This window comes from Mastacembelus armatus, chromosome 11 (assembly GCF_900324485.2).
Source record: "Mastacembelus armatus chromosome 11, fMasArm1.2, whole genome shotgun sequence".
Lineage (NCBI taxonomy): Eukaryota > Metazoa > Chordata > Actinopteri > Synbranchiformes > Mastacembelidae > Mastacembelus > Mastacembelus armatus.
The window spans coordinates 13002059-13025550 of NC_046643.1; the positions used below are offsets into that span (position 1 = coordinate 13002059).

Sequence of the window (23492 nt, forward strand, 5' to 3'; positions counted from 1 at the left end):
CGTATTATCAGTCTAACACACTGGTTCATGACTAACCTTTAAGTTTGTCAAACTATAATGCGACAGTTGCAATGAAAAAAGCAAATGGCTAATCTAGTTGAACAGGTGTAAATGATAATTAGCCCACTGTAGCATTTTAAAGAAACCTGAACGTTGCCACTCACTAACTTTTGATTCACCAAAAAAAATACACCTGTGTGTTCATCTCTTTATTCGTTTATCAATACACCCAAGCACATGAGACCTCCACGACAACCAAGTGCCATTTGTCACCCCCTCAGTAGTTGTTTACACTGTTTTTGACTCATTGTCTGGTCATTTTAAGGGCCCACACATTTACACTGTATATTGCGTAAATATTACAACACGGCTAAAATCAGAGAAGCCGTTTATAAATTCTTTGAGTAATCTTAAAAAGGGTGACTACAAGAGAAGTCACTGAAATGTAAAGTACTTGAAATTCTTAGATAACGTACGTTATTAAAAAATGTGAAACACCAGCATTAAAAGCATTAATAAATAACTATTAAAAAATGAAAGCTAGCATGCAAATAAGCTGCTAAGTTACTTAGGACCAACTAATTCAAGCTGTGGCTACATACAGTACATCAGGCATTTCATGAGGCTACTCCTGGTGCATTATTTGGCAAAAAACATAAGACTGTACATGAGTATAAGCATACAAATTCTTTTATACAATAAAACATATTCAGCAAAAGTGGAGGACATCTATCTGCTCCTGTCGTTTCACCATCGATTACAATGAAGAAGTAAATATAATCAGTCTATGTGAATAACGTCCTCTGTTTTTTTTTTTTTTTATTTATACCAGCGTCCTCTTCTTGCAGAGAAACTATGACCTGCTTCATAATGTAACAGTGTTGGAGAAGACTTGGGTCTGAACTTGGCGCTTTGGAACAGCGCCACCACAAATGGACTGTCCCCAGTATCAGTGAGCTTATCATCCAATGAATAGCAGCCTCGTAGATTTCAGCCAGCCAGCCATCACAGCATCTCTTTTGTTTTTTATCCTGTAGTCTTTTTTTCAGGTGAGCTGACAACAGCGTCAGATCTCAGTCAGTGTGATCTTGTAGGTGTCTGCGAAGTCTTCAATGTTGAGGATGAAAGTGTCTTCATTGGAATAATGCTCAATGATGTTATTGTCCATGTTCACGAGGATCCTGACACGAAACGAAAACGAAATGACACTTCAGGTTTCACATCATATGTTGAACTGGCAGTTTAAAACAGGCCTAAAACTGCAATTTGTTTTTGCTCTTACCCTTTTTTACTTTTCTTGTACACTTTGGCTATCCTCTCTGAGGGTATGCCATACTTCTCTGATATCTATGAAGTACAGATTATATATATATTTTTAAACAGGTGCTCTGCTGCAAGCAAACTATGCTCTTGACAGCACATGTGAACTGAAAGGCTTCACTCACAGCATCCATTAGGCCTCTGAGCGTGGGAGACTTCAGCATCAGAGCGTCAAACACCTCGTCAGTCTCCTTTCTGACGTACAACAGCACTGCAAAGAGAGGAGAGGAGAAGGAACCTTGGTTTGTATAATGTTTATGTTATTAATAGGTTTGTGATCGGGGCGCTTATTGCTCAACATAGAACAAAGGCTCCAGTTTCACACAGATCTGATCATTTTTCATGCTCAGTGAAGATGAAAGAGGAAAAAAAATGTCACATAGAGGGGAAGCTGCCATCTTGTACCTCGCTTGTGTGTCTCTTCTTTGATCTGTTTGTGAGGCGACGGGCACAGATCCTCATCAGACGGCCTGAACATCCTCTTCACTAGCACACCCCTGAAAGTGCACAACAAACAAACATGTCACATGTGCGATCTGTTTGTGGTGACATGTACTTCCTGTGTATGAGCTTGGTATCTGTACCTGCAATCATTTGCATGCTCAATATTTGTATGAACTGATGGAAATGAAAATGCTCGTGATGATGCACACTCACCCTTCTCTCTCAATCTCCTCTGTGTTGAAGGTAAACACCTGGAAATGAATCAGGCAGTAGGCACAAATGAAATGTAAGTGCAAATTTTAATATACAATGACAAATTCTTCAAACTCTGAGCTTGGGCATGTCAGGGGAAAGCAGCTATCACTAAACTAAACAAAAACGCTAATGACTATAACGGTAATGTTATCTCAAATCAAGAAAAGGTGAAATGATTTGATTCGGCTCATTCTGATCTGTGGCTTCAGTTTCACTTCTCAGCAGGTGAACTCAGCCGTTAGAATAAAGGTACTTTTACTTCTGTTTATATTAAAGAACATGTGAGGAGGTGATCTACCTGTCCGGCCCTCTGTAGGTTGCCGAAGTGAACGTCTGGGATGAAAAGCACAGGCTGGGCCTCTAAGTCAGTCATGGTCTTGAAATAGGTGGTGTCAGACTTTTTGGGAACAGTTACCACACCTGCACCTCCATCCTTCCCTGCACACGAATGAAAGGGAAGGGTTAGAATAGAACAAATAGATTTGTACAGCAAAAAGGTGAAGAAAAGCTATTCAGTTATTAATAATTTACTCAACATGTGATTTGCTCAAATGCAAAATTAGTGCTTTGTAGTTACAACACTTAGAGGGTTGACAGGTTTATTGAACATGATTTTGTGTAAACAAGACAGCTATGTCTACAAACTGCAAACCTGACCTATAATTTTCTCTAGTTTGATTTCTCATGCAACTCAAACCTTTTGACTTCTTGCGGAAGAGTTTTCTCTCCTCGTCCCTTATTTTCCTCTCTGCTCCCTGTGGAATAAAACAGACAAAAATACTGAACACATTAGTTTATGGAAATGGTTTGAACACAGCCGCTCTGACAAAATAAGGAAGAGAAAAAGAGAGCCTCTTCTGTGAAAGTTATTTATTCATGAATAGAAATCACCTGTATCTTTAAATATACTATGTGTGGTTGTGGGCAGCATGGTGGCTGAGTGGTTAGCACTGCTGCCTCACAGCAAGAAGGTTATGGGTTTGCAAACTGGCCTTTCTGTGTGGAGTTTGCATGTTCTCCCTGTGCTTGTGTGGGTTTTCTCCAGGTACTCCGGTTTCCTCCCACCGTCCAAAAACATGCATGTCAGGTTGATTGGTGACTCTAAATTGCCCATAGGAGTGAGTGTGAGTGTGAGGTTGTTTGTCTCTATGTGGCCCTGTGATGGACTGGTGACCTGTCCAGGGTGTACCCCTGCCTTTCACCCAGAGAGAGCTGGGATAGGCTCCAGCAGATCCCTGTGACCCTGGTTAAGGAATAAGCAGGTCTAGATAATGGATGGATGGATGTGTGGTTGTACGTTCAGCTGTGTCTAGAGGTTCACTGTGCAGGTAACACCACTAGAGGGAGGACTGATGTCATTATTTTACTCCCTCCCATGCTGCTTCCTGGTCTACATATTTTGCAGGCACATTTTATATTATAAATCTCTGCATTTATGCAACACATGTTAAAAACATTCAATAAAACACACAAATTCACTATATTAACCAAATCTAGAGAGGTGTTTCAAGTCACACCCTTTATTTACTGACACGACAATGAAGGTTTTGCAGAGAGAAAGAGATGCAGGGGAGGTGATTCTCACCTTGTCACAGAAGACCTTAATCTGTGAATAGGCCCTGTGTAGTGGCTTGTTGCTGCGGTTGTTGTAGCTGTATGTGTCGATCTGGATCATCAGAGGGAGACCCTTCACCCCCTTTTGAGAGGAGAAGTCTGTGCTCAGACAGTTTACTGTGATGAAAATCTGTCAACAATACAGACGGAGAGAAAAAGGTTCATACCCTTTCATTTCAACATGAAATGGGCTTTTTTTTCCCTTTAGATTGCCTGTGAATAAAATAGTTTTTGAGGGATGTTTTCACTTTTTAGCTCAGAATCAAACCAAACAGATGATACTCCTTGAACAACGTGGCTGTTGAGCATAAGATGTATTCTGGATGGATTAAAACCTTTAGATGGATTCTACAAAACCAGCTAAGGAGGTTGGTCATTAACTTGACCATAAAATCTCTATTAGTCATTTCAGACTCTGCACGAAGGATTCAATAATAAAGCCAAGCATTGCGCTTTAGAGCCTTTTTTGGTTGTGACCCATAAACACAAGATGAAATAGACTTGGTTTTATTCAATTCATTAATTAACCTGAGTGTGTTTTCTCCATATTTCAGCTTTTCTGAAACATTATATCAAGCGATGGATTGATCATCTCATACTACTTTTCCTACATTACCTGAGACACCTAAATGGGCACCCATTGTTTGTCAAAAACATAAAATGACCTCCATGAAACTATCTCTTTCAGGTATCCTTTTTACAATGACACTTTGCCAACCTCACTGCTAATAGCTTTACCTTTGCAGAAATTTAAGAAGACAATAAATCTCTCTCTTTCTTTATAGACTCACAACAGGAGCAGAGTGTCTGACAAACTACATGGGAATTACACCTGTTCCAGCGCGGCAACAGGTAGAGTCAAGCTCACTAGTGACACAGATCAAGAGAAAAAGGGAGAGAGAGTCAATATTGGCCCAGAGAAGTGTGCTTGGATTTCCTCCAGCAACGTCTTTGTCCCCGGGCTGCTATTACAATGAAAGAGCACACACACACACACACACACACACACACACACTTGCATAAAAATGAGGGAAAAACAAACAACAGAGGGTGGGGAAGGGGATTGGTGTGTTTTTGGCCCTTGGGGGCCTTTGGAGTTCAAACAGTAACGGGGCTCTGTTTAAGGAGTGGCTGCAAAGGAGTGGACCTCACAAAGACAAACAGAGCAGAAGTACCAAACATTGCCCATCGGTTTTATGACAGTTTTTAAGTAAGTAAATTTAAGTAAGAGAGCTTTTTTTATTTTTCTTCTATTAGGACATTTTGATGATTTATCATTTTTACACTCAGTTCTAGTTCATGATGTTCTACAGGTTAATTTGTCAAGCGAGTACATTTGTTTTCCAATACCTGAATCAGCAGAAAAAAACCTGTCCCACTGCTGTTCTTAACATCTACAGCACGCCTGCAGCGTGAGTAAACACTGTCGACTGGTTTCTGGGAAAATGACATTTCCTCAAACAAACAAACAAACAAAAAAAACAAAAAAAAGACAAATATTTGTATTTTGTACCTTGGCTTCTTCATTCACATCCCAGGTGAAGGAGATGGCATTGTAGGCGATTTCTTCAATGTTGCTAATTGTGTTGAAGCTCTCCTTGTAATCAGCTGTGGGGACAAACAGGCTCATGCTTTATCTCTGCAGTCACATTAACATTTCTGTTTCTCAAATAGTGTCTCAAAATAAGTGTTTTCTGCCATTTTGGTGGATATAGTTTAACACACACACACACACACACACACACACACACACCCTCCTTTACAAAAGCCCTGTACACACAGCACAATCTCATCAATAAATGACATAAGCAGGTAGCTATTGTTTGTTAAGATAAGCAATCAAATGGCACGCTTCAATTTTATAAGATAAAACCTTATCTGCATGAGCAAACAAACTCTAAACCTTCAAAGGCAGCAGGAGGAAACACAGGAGGCTCTTTGGCTCTGAGAACCAGCGTATCGGATGGCTATTGTTGACCTGTGTGACTACAGATCGCAGACACTTTAAAAATAAGAGGTCAAGTGGTCAAATACAGTGGTATTCTTTGGAAAAGTCTTAAATGTTTGTTATGTGAGTTCACTTAAAATTAATGAAGTCCAGTGACAAGTACAGTGACTGGTCACAGAGAATTAAAATGAAGAACGTATGGTTTCTGCAAAAGGTGAATTTACATTTGTTCATTATAACTTTTCAAACATTAAGCAAATGCATATGAATCCAGAGGTGAAGACAGTCCTTAATAAATGCACTTTATATTTCTGGTTAAGTAGCATGCTAAAAACTACAATGCCCAGCTGTTTTAGGAAACCACATAGTCTTTTTTAAAAACTAAACCATATAAGTGTGATACATTTTTGTAAACGTATCCCTCAAATCCTTTCACCCAAAGGTCCCCCCCCATACACACACCAACGCTCACCTCGGACCTCTGACCTCCTCCATCAGTCAGTACTGCAGATGCTTCCTGGTTGTTTAGCAGGTGCACAAAACAGCAGCAACATGCCAATCTGTTAGTATACCCTATCAAGTAACCCCATTCAAATGACGTGGCCCAGGGGCACGATCCCCCCGCCCCTGCAACAAAACCTCCGCCGCTATTCAAATCAGTTCTCTGGGCAGCTTCATGTTACAGGCTGCATCCAGCTACAGTCCTGGGACTGATGAGCAGGGTCAGACACATTTAGCTAGAGCTCAAACAATAGTAAACTGAAGTTATGGAGAGTGTGAATAATTTCATGAAACAATGCTCCAATGTGGAGATTGAGAAATTGTCAGTGTATAGTCACATGACATGACTGTAAGTCTCAGCCCAGATAACCATGGGAGCATCAAGATGAAATATGTGATTTTTCCATCCCCAGGTTGAAGACTCCTCATGCACATTGTAAGTATGGTAAGCATCATCTTTTGCACTTCATTTTGACTATGCTTATACATGCTGAAAGCATGCATGTGCTTATGTGCTTATCTATTGTGCAAATAGGTATTTGTGTTTTCATCTGCAAGATAGGAAGATTTTTCAGCCCTCTGGGTCAGGCTGTGGATGCACATTGTTTATCTGTTGTTCGTGCACACAAAGACGCCTACAAACAGGATGCCCGAAGGAATCATGCTGAAAAAGATAACACACTTCCTTTTTACAGGAACAACTGGCAGCTACATGTAACCAGTTTTAAATATGTTTCATCTGCAAATCCTGCTGATACTGACATACTTTTTAATTATAATAATAATAACTTTATTTATATGGCACCTTTCAAAACAGTTACTTACTATGTGACACCAAGAGCTTCAAGATTCAAATAATTTTAAATTGTACTTTACACTTCGTACATTTGACATTTAGAGAAACAAGCATCTAAACACCCTCCTCCCACACACATTCATATATGTGTTTTAACCATGGTTATTCTAGCTTAGAATAAACCCTGACAGCCAGGCAAAACAGTCAGACTTGATGTGTGTAAAGGTAAAATATCCACTTAACTTTGCTTTTTCTGATTTTCTTTTTTTTTAATCACCGTTATCGTATCACCTCACATCAAGATGCAGACCTAAATTGGCCAAGAGTCACTTTTGACAGACCTAGGACCAGCCAAGGTAACTGTGTGGCTAGCATTCCTCTCCCTGTCCCAACAAGCTGTGTGTGTCTGTGACTCCCATCCACCCCAGGTCTCCCACATACCTCTGACTCTCTGCTTGTGTTAGCAGGCCCAAGCTTGTCAATCGCAAACCGCCTTACAATCTTCTCACACACACTCATTCAACAAGGAACAGAAAAGGTCGGTTCAAATTCAAATCCATCAACCGAAAACCATCAAGGCACAAAAGGTCAAGCGTGTTAAGATACAATTATGAGGCTTCACATCGGCACACGTACACCCGTAGGAAATGCTATGAAAGAAGAAGATGGTCATGTTGTGGATCTCCGATTTTTTTTTTTTTTATAAATCAGTGTTTTGCTCAATCCCCAAGGCAATGTCAAGGAGATTAGAGGATTTATGCTGTGTGTCCCAGCAACACCTAGACATTAAGAGATTCAGAGGTGTGTGTGTGGAGCAGCCCAGCCTCCTGTCTGATGGTGGATGATGGTGGGCAGCTGAACAGCCTCAGACAGACAGTTGGGTGGGAGCTTGTAGTTTCTAGGTTTGCTCATGCCGTGTTTATTCTCTGAGCGCATTCCAACATTTGTAATCACATAAATCTGTCATTGTCTTTTCACTTCATCTGTTTTCATTCATTAATTCAGCTGTTTGTGAATACGCTGTGAATACGTGAATACAGATGCAGACGGGGCAGTAAAAGTCTTACCAATGTCCAGGACTCTCTGTTTGGCTGTGTGCTGTCGAGAGTGCCAGTATTTCCAGTATTTCAGCTGCTCATCCCGGTTCTTATCCTCACTGAACACCACCATGATCACACTCTGAAAACAGCAACAAGGTACAAAAAACATCAAGGTGACTCTCATCCAAATGATGGTCATGGTTTAGACAGAACCAGTGCTTATACTTAGGACAGAGCTTTTGGGATTGTAACCTGCTGGAGTCATGTCAATGCCCATCAGATCCTGGTCTCTGCGGTCTTTTTCTAGTTATATTTTATTACAACTTGGGTATTTTTTCATAGTTTTGGACATTATTCCTACTGATCATGATAGGACTGAACTCTTTGCTGAGATGAGATCTGCAACAATATTGCTAAAAAGTCTGTGCCAAACTTATTTGGAAGAGAAAACAGGGAAAGTGTACCGTGATTAACAAATCCCCTAAGTTCTTGCTATAGTTGTGTTTTCCTGTTCTGTTATTATCTTCATTATTATTAATAGCAACATTTACCCTCCAGTTCAAACTAAATGATTTGTGTAATTAGGCCAAACACTCAGTTTGGAGGACCAGTGGAGGACCAGTACAATGAAATTAAAGAAACAAACAAAAAAAAAAAAAACAAATGAAATGAGGCTGAGAAATACTCACCCGGACTTTGCTGATGGGATGACGGAGGCGTTTGTCGGCACTGAGCTCGTTGAGTGTCACGGCGTAAAACTGGCCTTTGTTCAAGTAGGTCATCGGCCCCTCGCCCTGCTTCTGACGCAGAGAACGAGTGGCATCCAGCGTGTACTGGAAGCTGTCACTGTACAGACACACAAGGATAATGAGACACTTTTGCATTCCTTTCAGTATCATGTCCAATCATCATTTTCATTTAAAAATGGCACATATCTGAATATTCACTCCGGATAACTGTGCTGTAATAACAAGTAGGTTAGGTCATTGTGTCCTGAGTGACTTACACTCCCTCCTGATGAAACAAAAAGTCATCTGTAGCCAGAGAGGAAGATGTGTGGTACCTCTGTGGAGAATGCACAGAAATGTACAGAAAGAGGAAATTATTTGGGGACAGAGACAAGCTAATTTCACTTGAGAGGAACCTGTTAAAACAATGGGGGAAAAAACACCAACAGTTCAGTAAAATTATTCTCATAAATAACAATAAGAATGAAAACATGGAGATTTCCTACTAACAGAAAACAAACTCACCAGCCACTCGACAATAAACCTTTGGACTGGAGTGATTCGTATTTAAACATCTGCCTCTTTACATACCATTAAAACAGCAACTCCACCCTATATATACTGCTACAGATCATCAGCAAGTCAGATTTATTCTTGAAGAGCTATAAGGCTCTTTCATAATTTGTAATAGGTATTTATTTCTTGTGAGACCTATCCCACTGAGTGCCCTAAAGGTCGATAAAACCTTTAGGCTTGTGTCCTTCTGAAGAAATGCCCACGTTTAGCCCCTTTTCATTAGTTTAAATGTCTGTGAGTTAAAAAGCCTTAAAGAGTAAAACGCTCCAACAACCAGAGGAAAGTATGAAAAATGAAACATAATATTGTTTTGTTAGTGAATCATCTCATGACGCCTTGTCTCACTTCATCCTGGCATCTTTTCTCACCCTGTTTCTCTCGTCTTCATACGGGCTGTCAGGGGGGCTCTGCTGATCCTCTTTCACAAATGAGCTGTGACTGACGGTGGTCACCTCAAAAGGACTCTGTTCGTAGATCACCCTCGCCGGCTCTTCCCCTTCCACCCTGTAGTGAAGCCCCGGCCCCGTCATGTAGATGGGCGCGTACACCTCGGCCTTCACCACAGCCACAGCTGGCGAGCCCCCGTCCCCTGAGCCCGCCCCTGTCGAGCTGCTGGACTGCTCTCGTTTGGTCTCCTGGTGCTCTGTGTTCAGTGACAGGTTAACGGGGACAGATTTGAGGACCTGAACGTGGTTGTCCACTGTCTCCACCTCGCTTTGGTTGCTGGGGTTGCTAGGCAACGTTGACCTGAACGAACACAGAAATTAAATAGGACCTGTTATCTCTTTTTGAACTGTGTTTTCACTTCTTTGTGGTAATATTTCGCTCTGTTTTCACAACCTTTATAAAACCTGGTTAAACTAATCATTTAGGTTGTCAATTCTCTGTATTTCCCTTATTGTCAACAAATCCCATTAGAAGACCTCAAGCAGCAATGAACTGATCCTACAAACAACTCTTGTGTGTTTAGCCAAGGCCCGGTGTAACCAGTTCCTAAAACACATAAGTGAGTCACTGTTACACTGATTGACCTGTTCCTTCATCACCATGAACGTGAACACTAGTTTATTTTGACTCAATGCCACATACGCTGTTCTGCTGCTGTAAATACTTACTAGTGTGTTATTCCACAGCTGAAAATAGTCCTACAGTCTACAACTGTAACGCCAGCCTTTTCCTTTTAATACAGTGTTGTTGGTGGGTGAACAGCACAACAATAGAAGTGAAGATTCAGAAGATTCAGGCATATTCAGTGTAATTCAGATGTATAGTGTTAGCTACAGATAAAAGAAATGTGTTGATGCATCCTTCATAGAGCGCTGGCTTCCTGCCATTTCAACACAGAACAGGGGCAATATTTTCCTCATTACAGAATCGACATATTTTTTTCTTGTAGATAAAAGTGTCTTATCCAACATTTGAGACATTATTTCATGATATCGTTTGCCTTTTCTTTTTTTTTTTCCTTCTCTCTGCAGGGAATAACAGGTTTTTACTGGCCCGAGTCCAACGTAAAACAACTCATCTGTGATATTTGCCCACATACATATTTAAGGTGCTTGTCTCCTATCACTATTATCATCAGTACATAGTTCTTTATCATGTTGTGGAAACGGCGTTTAGTTCCAAGAAAAAGTGAAAGTTTTTCATAACAAACTGTTTTATATGTAATCCTATTAACTACAAGTGTCTGAGCTCCACACACTAACATTTGCCTGTTGGCAATATGATTTTTTTATCTTTTTTTTTTTTTTGTTTAGATATAAAGAGACCCAAATTCACTGACCTCTTCTCCTGTTCGTCAGTAATTTCAGTGACTTTAGGAACTGGCAGGAGCCTCTTTTCTTTAGGTACCTGGAAGGAAAAAAGTAGGAAATATAGTTTATGTTGTCTAGTTTTAACATCTTTCGTTTTATTCATGAAGATTTGAATCACGTTTGATGAAAGCGTACAAAAAATATACAAACTGTTCAATCATATGAACATTACAAACACTGTCTTCTTCAGCGACAGTACTGTTTCTTTACATGAAATAATTCTTCTTTCATAACATATTAGTTTTTTCAGACCTTGTAGTAATCGTAGAGCAGGCCCAGGGCATTGGCACTGTCTTCATCCCCATTGATGCTCATCATGGCCTTGGTGGCAGCTGTCAGTGGGTTCTCCAGGTAAGACCTCCACGCCTCATCCTCACTGGTGTAGGCCCGTCGCACTGCGGGGAAGGAGCTCTCATTGGGGACCACCACCACCAGACGTTTACTGAAAGACACACAGAAACATATACGAGAACATTTGAGTTTAAAAATCAATGATAAACCGAAGGATTGATCGAATCAGATTAACTAATCTGCTGCTGTTAGTTTCATGGCTGTTTCCTGTTATTTAAAATGACTTTTTAAACTTTTTATCTGCTAACCCAAAAACAAACGAACAAAAAAAAAAAAAAATCCTGATTGACTGATAATGAACAATCGGGCACTATAGCTGCTTTCATCCATGTCTAATGTGTGTTTGTGTGTTGTCTCTCAGAGCCGTAATAATCTAGGCCCACTTGAGGTGAGATCATAAACCAGTTAAACACACATAATGTTGGCACTGTAAACAAGAATTGTCGTAAATTGATAACACGCAAATCAAATAAGTTCTTTCAAATCAAGTCAAAAAGTTAGATCAACACAACTGATTTAAATCACTGAAGACATTGTGTTACCTCAGCTCCTACACAAACACCCCTTTTTCAGTGTAGACAGGTTCTGAACGTGCCAACAAGCACTTTGAAATGGACTTTGGATGTAGTCTGTTAAAATGTTACGGTGCTTGAATCCGATATTGTTTATTTGATACCAACAAAAAAGAAAAACACAGGACATCTTTATAGCTGCCTTTGGAATTAATATAATAGATTTAGATTCGAGATAATTATTGGTATTACTGTTGTGGTTTCTCTAATTGAGATAAACTCCTGTGTGCCAGATCTGCCTGCCAAATAAACAGAAAACACATGCACCCCACCTCTGATCTCTGATGTCATACTGATGCAACCCTTCATAGAAAAATATGTAATGGTAGGAACAACACCCAGGATGGAGATGTCTGTCCTGGAGCAGAGAAGTTATAAATGTTTTAGGCTTAAAATTTAAGTGATTGTGAAGATGATGTTCGTGTTGACTGATAAGTTATTTCTTTCACTAGCTGCGAGTCAGACAGTCTTTTACTGAGCCTGCATTTATCACAAATTCAGCTCAACCTTTCCATATCAACCACAGCGGCCGGGAGAGAACTGACATGTAGGATGCGTAAAACAGCAGCCCTGAGCAAATTAACTACACACTGAGAGACACTGTCCTTTTATATTTCCATACATGTATCTGCACTGACAACTACAGCTTTTAATAATAAACATATCAATGGAAATAAGCCCATGGACTGGTTTTAATATCTGCCCTACTTTAATATTAATCCAGATGTGTAAGCAGCATAATAACCAGTAATTTAGTTTATTATTAATACAGTTATTCAAATGTATAACTAATAAATTCATCAGCATTTTAAAATCTTTTAAGTCATTGGTGGGATTTGGTGAAAGTAAAACACATATCAGACCTTTAGACCATTTTGAGACCAATACAAGAAAATCTAGACCCTAGAAAATCCCATCAGCATTAAAATCAGTCTCAGTGGCAGTCATTCCTTATTAATAACCTGTAAATAAAGGCGTCGCTTGTGTTACAAAACAATGCATTAGGCCGACAGGTTGACCAAACTGTCCTCTTTCACAAGCAGATCCATCGCTCACTTCAGGCCTAAAAAAAATTCAATGCAAAAATCGGCCTGAGAATATTTTAATGTAAAGAAGAAAATATTTAGAAAATCCAGTTCTTGCAGTTTGAAGACTTCTCCGTCAAAAAAATGGCGAATTCAGCTCTAATGAAATCCACCGCGCCAAGTTTGGCTTGTCAGCTCGTCCCCCAGGCCTGTAATAGTTTAATATTTGTCATAAAATATCCAAAAGTAATATAACGAGTGAAGTGAGCTTTTTTTTTCCTCCCCTGAAACAAACTGATTCCGATTTTTATCACAGCTTTCCTTTTGATTACAGACTGAAGAAAACATGTGAATAAGTTTTCCCCCTTCAAGCAGAAATCATCAAAGATCCTCTCCGCTGGCTCGATCACTTACTTGTCTGTCTCCTGTGACATATTTTGCTTCCTCTATGATTCTTCCTTGTGAAACTGGACTTTCAAGTCGGAGCAGGTAATAGAGAGAGTGAGTTGCCAGAACTTGGGCTACAGGTAAGTCGACTTTTCTCTCCCCGCTTCTTTTCTCCCTGCCCCTTTCTCTGACTCCTCCACCTGGCAGGTAAAGCCGCTTTTGTCCCCCAGCAGCCAATCCCTCTGCTTGTCTTTTGTTCGGTGTGTACGTAAATTAGGGCAAATATCAACATATCCTGCTGCCGTGCATTAGAATATTTGCCTTGGCTTGCTTTAATGGCAGCGGGTCAACTTTGGCTGAAATTCTTTCACTAGAAAAGAATCGTATGGGTGAGGGCGAGTCCGGCGCTGATTGGCCCGCAGCGGAGCAGGGCCGGACTGTGATTGGCTGTTGGGACAGAGAGGCAGGTAGAGGCCCACCTCACCTCACCTGCGAGCAAACGCAGACGGCATTGAAAGCAGCACAATGACAGAAAACAAGGAAATACAGGTAAACACGGGCTCTTCAGGTTTCACACTGGAAATGAAAATGGACTCGTGAGCTTTTACTTTTGATTTCATTCCAGAAAATCAGAGGTTTATAAAAACAGTGGGGTGTTAAAAAGTTAATGTCTAAATGGCGGAATGGGAGGTCTTGATGCATGACTGCACAGCCTCTTAGATGGCCTCGGACTTATTCTTACACTGAACCTTTTCTCCCTCTAAATTTTAATAATGACTTTTCTGTGTGTGTCCGTGTTTCAGGTAATCGCAGAGCACACTGGAGGCAGGGAGGAGCCCTGTCATTAGCTGACACAATGCCATTGTCCTCTTAATGAAGCCATTGTATGAGGAGATCCCAGTGTTTGGGATTACCTTGCAATAGCAAACAGTGTGTGTATGTGTATGTGTGTGTGTGTGCGTGTGTGCGTGCGTGATTAATGGGACACTGCTGAAGTGAGACACAACAATTTGTGACTACTGACCCTAAGTACTCCTTTTTTTTTTTTTTCCTTTTTGTTGCTTTAAATTAGTGATGTGAATCAATAGATCACAAATAAATTACAAAACAAATAGCTTTAAATGGTAAATAAGGAATAAAATAATCATAACAAGGAAGCAAATAAAATATAACAAGCAGGACCTGTAAATATATACTGGTAATAATCTAAACACAATATTAGTACATGGATAACAGTTATTGTAGATGTTTAATGTATATCTGGTCATGAGAAAATTCATTTTATTTCAATTCAATTCAATGAGGTGTAGACAACTAGGAAGACCAAATAAAAATACTAGATTAAAAAGTGTGGGGACATTTGCAGTTGTAATGATGTAAATTCACTGTACTTAAATATAAACATTTAAGGTTTAGCTGAATTTTTTTTTTTTTACATTGTACATTTCACCCGCAGATATTTTAGTTAGAAAACTGATGAGATCCAAAGAGATGAAATAATCAGTAACCTTCTTTTTTAAAATAGTACATTTACTTTGGCTACAATATATAAAGTATAGTTTGTTTTTTATGGTTCTGTTTTTTTTTACTTACATTAGATTTTGAATGCAGTACTTACATGGTAGTATCAATGCTTGTACTGAAAGGTGGGTAACTATCCATCATGCATTTTACAGTTGAGTACAAAGTGCTGAAAAGATAAAGGATTTGATGTGAACTTTTAGAAATGTTTGAGATGCAGATTCCAAACTGGTTTAATGGTGAAGGTGTTTGGATGCTAACATGCAGGCCTTTTGCTTATGAATGCTGTCAGATGCCATGTATGGAAATCTAAAAATGACTTCTCTGATTCAGTTTAACCGTCAGTGGTGTGTGTGTGCGTGTGTGTGTGTGTGTGTGTGTGTGTGTGTGTGTATGTGTGTTTGTGGGCTCTGATCACTACCATCTTTCCTTGTCTAATTTGTTTTACAGAGCACCTGGGCCTTTGCTGAGGTTGTGTATGTGTGTTTAAATGGAAGTGCTAGATAAATACAGGTGGGGTCCTTTTCAACTAACAACAGACAGAGACACAGAGAGAGAGAAACAGAGCAACAATACAGGGAAATAAAACAGCTTAAAGTAGGTGAGTTCATGGAACTAAGTGAATTCCAAGCATATTCCTTTTCTTTTTTATTGCCTCTTTTTCTGATAAACATGGATGGATTACTGAATTAACCTAGCTAGAGTGACTAAAGGCTCTGTTTGAAAATTTCTGTGAACATTTCCTTTGGAAAGTCACTGAAATTATTGTAAAAAGCTACAAAACTACTCAGTAAGAAATGCAAAACTACCAGTCAGACACCGAAATACAACAAGGTAGCTACAAAATGACTACAAACAGATGCAAATCTACCACATCCATGTCCATGAATCTTCACCTCCACTCAGAAAACAAAGTCAAATGTATGCTTTGCTTATTGTTTCCCTTATCTGCACCTTTCCCCAAATGACTTCTCCCTGCTGGAATGTCTGCCATGTGGAGGTCTGACAGCTGGATCAGTGCGAGGGCTACCGTACAAGCCAAAAAAACAGGCATGAACAAGACTGGGAAGTCAGGGGCCGAAAGTCACAGAATTCCTCCTCTGTGTTTTTGTGTGTGTATGTTTGTCCCACTCTGTGAGAGAGGTGAAAGGTGTATCCCACATACCAGGAGTTTTTTTCACAGGGAGAAGCAGCTTGTCTGGACTTGGCGAGGATTAGGTGTCTGAGTCTGCCTGTTCGAGCATTGAAGCTCAGAGAGGTATAGGTGAGGGGACGACAGCGAGGAGGTCAGGATGCAGAGGGGGAGGAGACGGCTGTGACATGGGGAGGAAGGTGGGAGATGACAGGAGAAGTACAAAAGGGGCGGACTGACAGATAAATAAGTGCACACTAATCTTGTTTAGGTAGAGCTATGGATTTGAGTGGCCATAGCACGTTGAATGATTCACGTCATTTTCATTCTTGAATAATATTGCAAACTTTCATGCAAAATTAGATTTTTACTTTAATTTTGTGCAAAAAAAAAACAATGTTGGTACAATCAGATAAGTTGCACATATGATTAGTATTTAGTGCAAGTATTTAAAAACTTTCTACCAACATGTCAGACATTGGAAGTGTTTTGGTTAGTACCTGCCTGTACACACTGTAAACCTGAAATTACAAAAACAAGATACAAACTGACATGAATGTATTTTATACTTTCTGCACTCTTTAGTACAGATTTGTGGATGTGATTTACACCTCAATCCTGCAGTATAAATAAGATCTGTTGGTCAGGCATTGTGGCAGCTGCAGGGTTAATAATAAACCCATAACTTTGAATCTATATGATCCAAAAAATGTGAAATTCCATGACATTCATGTTCAAACTGACATGCGATCCAGTGCCGTTGACTCCGTTCATTAATGGTCACAGTTGTCCCAGTTAGTGAGTGCTGTCACCACCTTCACAATCAGCCTCTGTTTGAGGGCTGCCTCGACCCCAGGCCTCAGGTCTCCTTCAATTGCATTCTGTGTGTGTGTAAGTGTGTGTGTCGAGGTAAGAAATTAACTTTTTTCACCCTGAAGGCATGGTTTGCCCTTTTGATGTGATTTCTTGGGGCATCTCAGGGTCAGTAATGAAAGAACAAACAAAGGCATTTGCATTACAAAACCGCACAAAAAAAGTTTCCTTTTAACTTCATCAACTTTAAAAAAGGTCAACAACCGAAAAAGGCCAATGGCTGAGGTTTGTCTGATATTGGTGGTTTAATATTTGGTGTAAAAAAAAAACACTACTGTTATAATCTGGAGCAGATTCTGCGTATGTGCTTTATATGTCCATTAACACATGTGCTACACAGCCTCACACCAGCATGTGGATGTGTTGTGACTCTGTCATGGCTTGTGTACAGCTGGACTGGTCTGGCAACATTGTGGCTTGTCACGGTGCTACAGCGGCAGCAGTGGACTGTGGCAAAACCTGTTGGTTTGGAAAAAGAACAAGGGGAAAGCGTCAGGAGGGGTAGTGGTGTGAGGAAGTGGCCAATGGGGAAGATGAAATCCAACTTCCTCTTCCTTCAACAGCTTCAAGAGACAGTATGAGGTCACACTAAACCCTGACTGTCTCTCCGTTAGTGGCCAGATAAGTTACAGGAGCTTTCATGATGGAATAACTGTCTCTAGTCTAGTAGTGTGTAGTAGTGTAGTGAGAAATGAAAAGCAGAAACTACAGTGTGACAGCCAAAACATAATTACCAACAAAAGGATCCTTTACAAAAAAAAAATTTGGCTGAGCTGAAAGTGAACATGAAAGTCCTTGCGGCAGGAGGAAAAGGACCCAAACGGTAAAAATTCTCAGGCTGTCTGTGGCAAACCCCTGCTTATTCATAAACACAATGGACAGCCAGATAATATTCTCCTCTGCTATTGAATAGCTGACACCTGGAAGATTTGCTTTCACACAGGCCCTAAGGCTGGACAACCCCACCCCAAACCTAAGCTAGCAAGTCCCTGCAAAACAACCTCCAGGGTGGGGGAACTTGAGCAATGTGTAGCTTTTGTCATTTTTTTTTTCTCCACATCTTTCTTTTACTTTTTGCCCCCCTTCTGAAAGCATAATGACATCCTTCTCTCTTGAGAGATATTTCCCCCTTTCACAAAAGACTGAGAGGATTGTCTCTCTTTTCTTCTGATGAGGGGAAAAAAGAAAGAAAGAAGGTAGAGAGGGGAGACGTTTCTCACAATGATACGATTTCCCTCAAGAAAGTCATGACACCTAACTGCTGGGAAGATTTCCAAAAGGTATGAACTCTATGATGACTCTTAGTGAATATAAATAGACACACACACACACACACACATACACTGCTTCTTGCACTTTCAATTAATAAAAACTATGATTTCATGATGTCCTCTATAGACCTGTTAGCATGTGAGCCTGTGTTTCTATCGTGATAACTGGAGTTGAAGTTTATTTACATATTAGCTGAATTTAGTCAAATGCCGAGAAGAACTGAACAGCTCCACTGTTCCCACCTGACAGCTACACTACAGTCACAGATAGAAAAGATTAGGCTATTTTCAGTTCAGCCTGCTGCAATATGTGTGTTTAGGTCTGATTAAAAGGAAATGTTAGTAAATGCTTAAAGAGTGAAAGATTTCAACACTTTTAGCATTAATAACAGCAATAATGGGAGTAAATCAGCATTAGTGTTGTGTTTGTGTTCTGCATTCAGTGTATTCCAGGTTCAAAACCAGTGCTAAAAATAATATAGATACCTTTGGAGATGGAGCAACACTCCATCCAGAGCCCTGAGGGTTATATTTCCCATAAGACACAGCAAACCAGAGTACCTCTCCATACCTGCCCCCTAGTGGTGTTTTAGGGAACACGTTATTCATTGATAAAATTTCAGTTCACGGCGATTCCTGGGAATGTTGGTACTGCATTAATGCAAAGGTCTAATTTTGGTGTAAGTGGGATTTACTAAATCAAGCCTATGAGCGTGATATCTGTGTGTACATGATGTCACTCTAATCTAAAACAATTTAGTGTCTCTCAGTAAGGCAAGAGAGGACATGGGAAAAGCTTTTCATCTCCTGATTTCAAAGAAGATAAAACGCCATCAACCCGCAGGACTAAGTGTTTAGTATGGTGCTAATTAAAACAATAGACAACATTACTTATTAACATCATAATACATAATAAAAATAAATTAAAATATATAAAATTTTTAAAAAATTTAATTTGTCAGCTTTAAATAGCTGCCTCTTGTTTCCATCACCGCTGTGTGGACTTGTAGTAACTAGTCGCTGCCACCAGGGGGCAACATGGTCAATAGCATCTATTTTCAGTATATAGTGACAGGCAGTCCAACCGTTGCATTCAGGGATCCCTACTATAATAGTAGAAAAATGTTTCCAGTTAGTTCCATGGCCCAGTTAATTACCTTACTCCCTTCTGTTGTTAAGCGAAGTGTGTTTAACAATGAAAACTTATTGTGTATAGTTATTTCTATTTTTAGTTTCTTAAAAAATGTGAAGGTGTGGGTTTTGGGTTTTTATGTAACCCTGTATATTTACAATCATATTCCAATCTCGCGATTTGTCAATGAACGCAACACTATCGTTCGGTTGTGTGTGAACTGAGCAGCTGTCACACTTGTGTAAGAGGAGCCAGCAAACGAGGTAAGACTGTCGTTTTTAAAAATATATGAACTATAACACATCGCCGATAGCGTCCTGAGCTAAGTTAAGTAATGGTTCATCATAAGGGTAGTTAGCCGGCTAGCTAACGAGATAGCCGGTAGACTGAGGCTAACAGCTTGAGCTAACAGCTGTCACGCCAGCAGTGGACAAATTAAAGGCCTTTCTGTGAAAACCCACAATGAGGGGACTTTTTTGTACTTTAACGTGAAGCGAACAGACAATACTGGGTAGCATGTGTTTTTTCCTAAGCAAACCCACTCATACATTGCTGACTAACAGCTGACTATTTATAGAAGCCTATAGTAAGGCTGGATTACCAACAGGGCAAACTGGGCAACTCAGTTTTCTCGACCTGCATGGGGTTGAAAGACTCAAGGTTCAATAAGTGTATGTTATCAGGATTAACTGTATATTTTCAGCACATATGCATCACATAAGAACAGGATAAATGAAAATGATGAGAACCTTTCCGTGGGTGCGGCCTGATTACATAATCTTGAGTCATAGTTAAGTAAGGGAAACCTGTTTTAAGTCAGGAGGTCCACAGATCATTTTTGGCCTGGTTCACCTTTATGGTCTTAATGTGGCCACACTGGTAGTACACCTGCAATCTTAGGGTGTGACACTATGTTTTGGGGTCAGACAGCGATGCTGCCCACATACCCAAAGAGTAGTCTGCACCCACACGAACCTTTATGTGACAGGACAAACAGCTTTTTACTAGAAATTCAGATTGAATCCCTTGAAATGCTGTTTGTGCCAGAGAGAACTTGTTTGTCTGCCTTTTAACATCTCAAGAATGCCACTGGCAAAAAATCCATAGTGCAACTTATCAGTCCTGGTAAGTTGCTTCTTGGAATAGGTTCATGTACATTCAGTAAGATCAGCATTTCTAAGGGTTTTATATAAGTGTATTCATAATAATAAAAGGTCAGGAATATCCACAACACTGCTGTTAACAGTAAACATTAAGCTCTTTGTGTCCTCCTCTGTAGGTTTTGCCAGCATGGCACGTGGACATCAGAAGATTCAGTCTCAACAGAAAAATGCCAAGAAACAGGCTGAGATGAAGAAGGCCAAGGGTCATGATCAGAAGACAGCAGCCAAGGCAGCACTAGTTTTCACCTGCGCTGTGTGCAGGGTGAGAATGAGGCCAAAACAAGAAAAATCCTCTTATTTATTATTTTTAGTTTGGAATGAAATTGTTTGTTGAGAGCAATTTCTCTAAATTATATGTTGGATATTTTCTTTCCTGCAGTCTCAGATGCCTGACCCAAAAACCTTCAAGCAGCACTTTGAGAGCAAGCACCCTAAATCTCCTCTTCCTCCCGAGTTAGAGGGGGTGGAGGCATAAATGATCACACTGGATACCAAATAGAGATCTTCAAGGCCATGCACCAACGCAGCACTCGTCTCAGTCCGACAGCAATGGATGATTTGATGTAAACAACATGAAATTGTTATCCTTATTTAGGCTACACTGAAGTGATCTGAATCTGACTACCCACCTCCATGTTTAAAGACAAACATGGATGACAGGTTCTGAGGAAATTCTGAAATTTAACTTCACATAAACAACATTGTAGTTAATATGCACATGGCTCATATTTTAGTTAAATCTGTACACAAGAGAGTTAAGGACCTCAGTGGTGTTCACATCCAAGCCAGACACGTCACTCACAAACATGAGTACTGTGCACATGTGTTTAAATACAGGAGCTAAGATCAAATAGTCATTGATTTCAGTGACACTGAAGACATTTCTGATCCATGAACAATCCGAATGGTGAATAAAGATTTTGCACATCATTCACACTTTGTCAGAGCAAACTCCTCACTGCCCTAACGTGTGATGCACCTAGGAATACAGTATTTCTTGCTGCCGACACTTGTACCTCCATATCCGAAGCTTTGGTGGATTGATTGTCTCATTAAAACTTTACAGCCAGCATGCAACATGAGGTAAACACACAGTGTCCTTATAAAGCACAGGTTCAGCTTGGATGGGATATAAAAATGTGCTAATTTTGTTATGAATGATCGCTTTTGTTTTATTAGGAATTCAGTTTAATTCTGCTTTGAATGTTGATTATTGAATACATGGTGATGGTGAGACTTTTTTTTTTTTTTTGTAATATCAGTTCCTCTGCAGCGCTGTCTTCCCTGTTACACTGCAATGTTTCATCTTGGCAAACAGTTTTATGCCAGATCATAAAAATGTGAAATGTTGCCAGCTGTTTCCAAGTTGCTACATGAAGTGCAAGTCAATAAAATTGTACAGGAGCTTGTCAATAACAATCGTACACTTGGGAAATGAATGTATGCTCAGATAATGTATTATAGCATTTTAATAAATTTTACTTTGTTATATTTTTTTAAGTGTTTGGTAGTTATTTATATTAATGATTTGACAGGTGACCTGTCCAGGGTGTACCCCTGCCTTTCACCCAAAGAGAGCTGGGATAGGCTCCAGCAGATCCCTATGAACCTAGATAAGAATAAGCAGGTATAGATGATGGATGGATGGATCGGTATAGATAATGGATGGATGGCTGGATTTGTAGGATATATAATGAAGGTGACAAAATGCACATAGTACATAGTGTTTTAAAAAATGCACACTAAATGGTTTCAAGAGGTCTTTTACTGTCCATTAATATGACACCAAACTGATCAAATCAATCATAAAGATTTTTGCATTTGCTGGACTTTTAAACATTTAATGACACAAATTGTGAGACACAAGTCAGAATGAAGTCAGCAGGAATAAACTCAAATGTTTTTGCTGTTTTTTTGTTTGCCTAATATTGCACTGAAGTAAAGTGAAATTGATTGTGGAAAATAGGATTTGAAAGTAGATTTTAAAAAAACTGCCAAAATGTGAAACAGATATTGAAATTGTAATGAAATGAAGTTATTAGTGATGCTGGTGCTGAATCTGCCACCAACTGTCATGCAGGTCTTGTATGAGCCCAGCTGCTGACAACAGGGAATGAGTCACACTGCAGAACTGTGTGTGCCTGTTTAACAAAAGCCACGAATCCTGTCTGAACTTACTCAACCACCAGAAAATGATGTCTTGACTCTTATTCATCACAAAGAAACATTAATTTCCTGTGCTCCAATTTCTCCAGCTATGACAAATGCATCAATTCAGCTCATTCATTAAAGGAAACAAACAAACAGCCTCATTATTTAATGTGTAAAATATTGCCTTGTGTTAATTCAGTTCATCCTGGTAAAACTTTTTTTTTTTTTGTCATAATTAAATGATTATAGAACAAAATGGGCTTGATATTTCTCGTATTGAGTGTTCAGTATGTGCAGCCTGGCAGTAGTGCAATGCTCCCTGTTTTTTAATGGTCTGTGTGGCTTGGCTGAATGAGTCATAGCCCACATTGTTCTTCAGTCTCCTCACACATAATCCATCTCCCGCCTTCCCATCTGTAAACTTCTGAATGAAAGAAAACACAGCACATGTTCATTCATACAAACAGACAGACACACAAATGCATCTGTTCGATCTTCTATGTGTGTTATGGTCTGGCTGTTTGAATCTGTGCTGACAGGGGAAAGAAAGGAGCACTTTCACAAAACAAAATTAATTAGCTGAAGAAATTAATTGGATTCCCACCGGATACAGCTAATCTATTTCCAGGCACATATCTCAGTTCGTAGAGATGAAACAGCTGCAAACCAGAGACAGCTCTTATTACACTGCTGATAATGAAATACTGTAGGTTTTCAATTTATGTCTCGCTGTCTTTGATTTAAATTATCTAATTCAGAATTATGCACAACTGAATCATGCCGGTCAGTGGCCACCATGGCAACAGTACTGCAAAATTATCAATATCTCTGTCTGGGGCCAAAACGAAGTTATTTTTCATCAGCCCAGAAGGACT

General features: G+C 39.7%; 2 protein-coding genes and 1 long non-coding RNA gene across 4 annotated transcripts; 2 read left to right on the forward strand and 1 right to left on the reverse strand.

The window, feature by feature from the left end:
- Window positions 1-784: 784 nt before the first annotated feature.
- Window positions 785-13816, reverse strand: grhl2b (grainyhead-like transcription factor 2b). Of its 2 annotated transcripts, none has more exons than XM_026299689.1 (16): window positions 13402-13816; window positions 11292-11481; window positions 11009-11076; window positions 9591-9969; window positions 8925-8983; window positions 8608-8764; window positions 7946-8057; window positions 5147-5241; window positions 3605-3763; window positions 2717-2774; window positions 2318-2457; window positions 1978-2015; window positions 1726-1817; window positions 1446-1531; window positions 1283-1347; window positions 785-1181 (listed from the first exon to the last, which is right to left on the reverse strand). In XM_026299689.1, exons 1-16 carry the CDS (start codon window positions 13419-13421, stop codon window positions 1067-1069), a joined length of 1833 nt encoding a protein of 610 aa, XP_026155474.1. In that variant the 5' UTR covers window positions 13422-13816; the 3' UTR covers window positions 785-1066. The 2 variants fall into 2 exon arrangements, with proteins under 2 accessions (XP_026155474.1, XP_026155475.1); XM_026299690.1 differs by lacking the exon at window positions 13402-13816 and adding an exon at window positions 12925-13395.
- LOC113125986 (uncharacterized) lies at window positions 1898-8611 on the forward strand. Its single transcript, XR_003295229.2, has 4 exons — window positions 1898-2050; window positions 4188-4321; window positions 4419-4485; window positions 6496-8611. It is a non-coding gene; the product is annotated as an uncharacterized LOC113125986 (long non-coding RNA).
- Window positions 13817-19451: 5635 nt separating the features above from the next.
- znf706 (zinc finger protein 706) lies at window positions 19452-21961 on the forward strand. Its single transcript, XM_026299479.1, has 3 exons — window positions 19452-19566; window positions 20583-20728; window positions 20846-21961. The coding sequence occupies exons 2-3, from the start codon at window positions 20594-20596 to the stop codon at window positions 20939-20941; spliced, it is 231 nt and encodes a 76-aa protein (XP_026155264.1). The 5' UTR covers window positions 19452-19566; window positions 20583-20593; the 3' UTR covers window positions 20942-21961.
- The last annotated feature ends 1531 nt before the right edge of the window (window positions 21962-23492 follow it).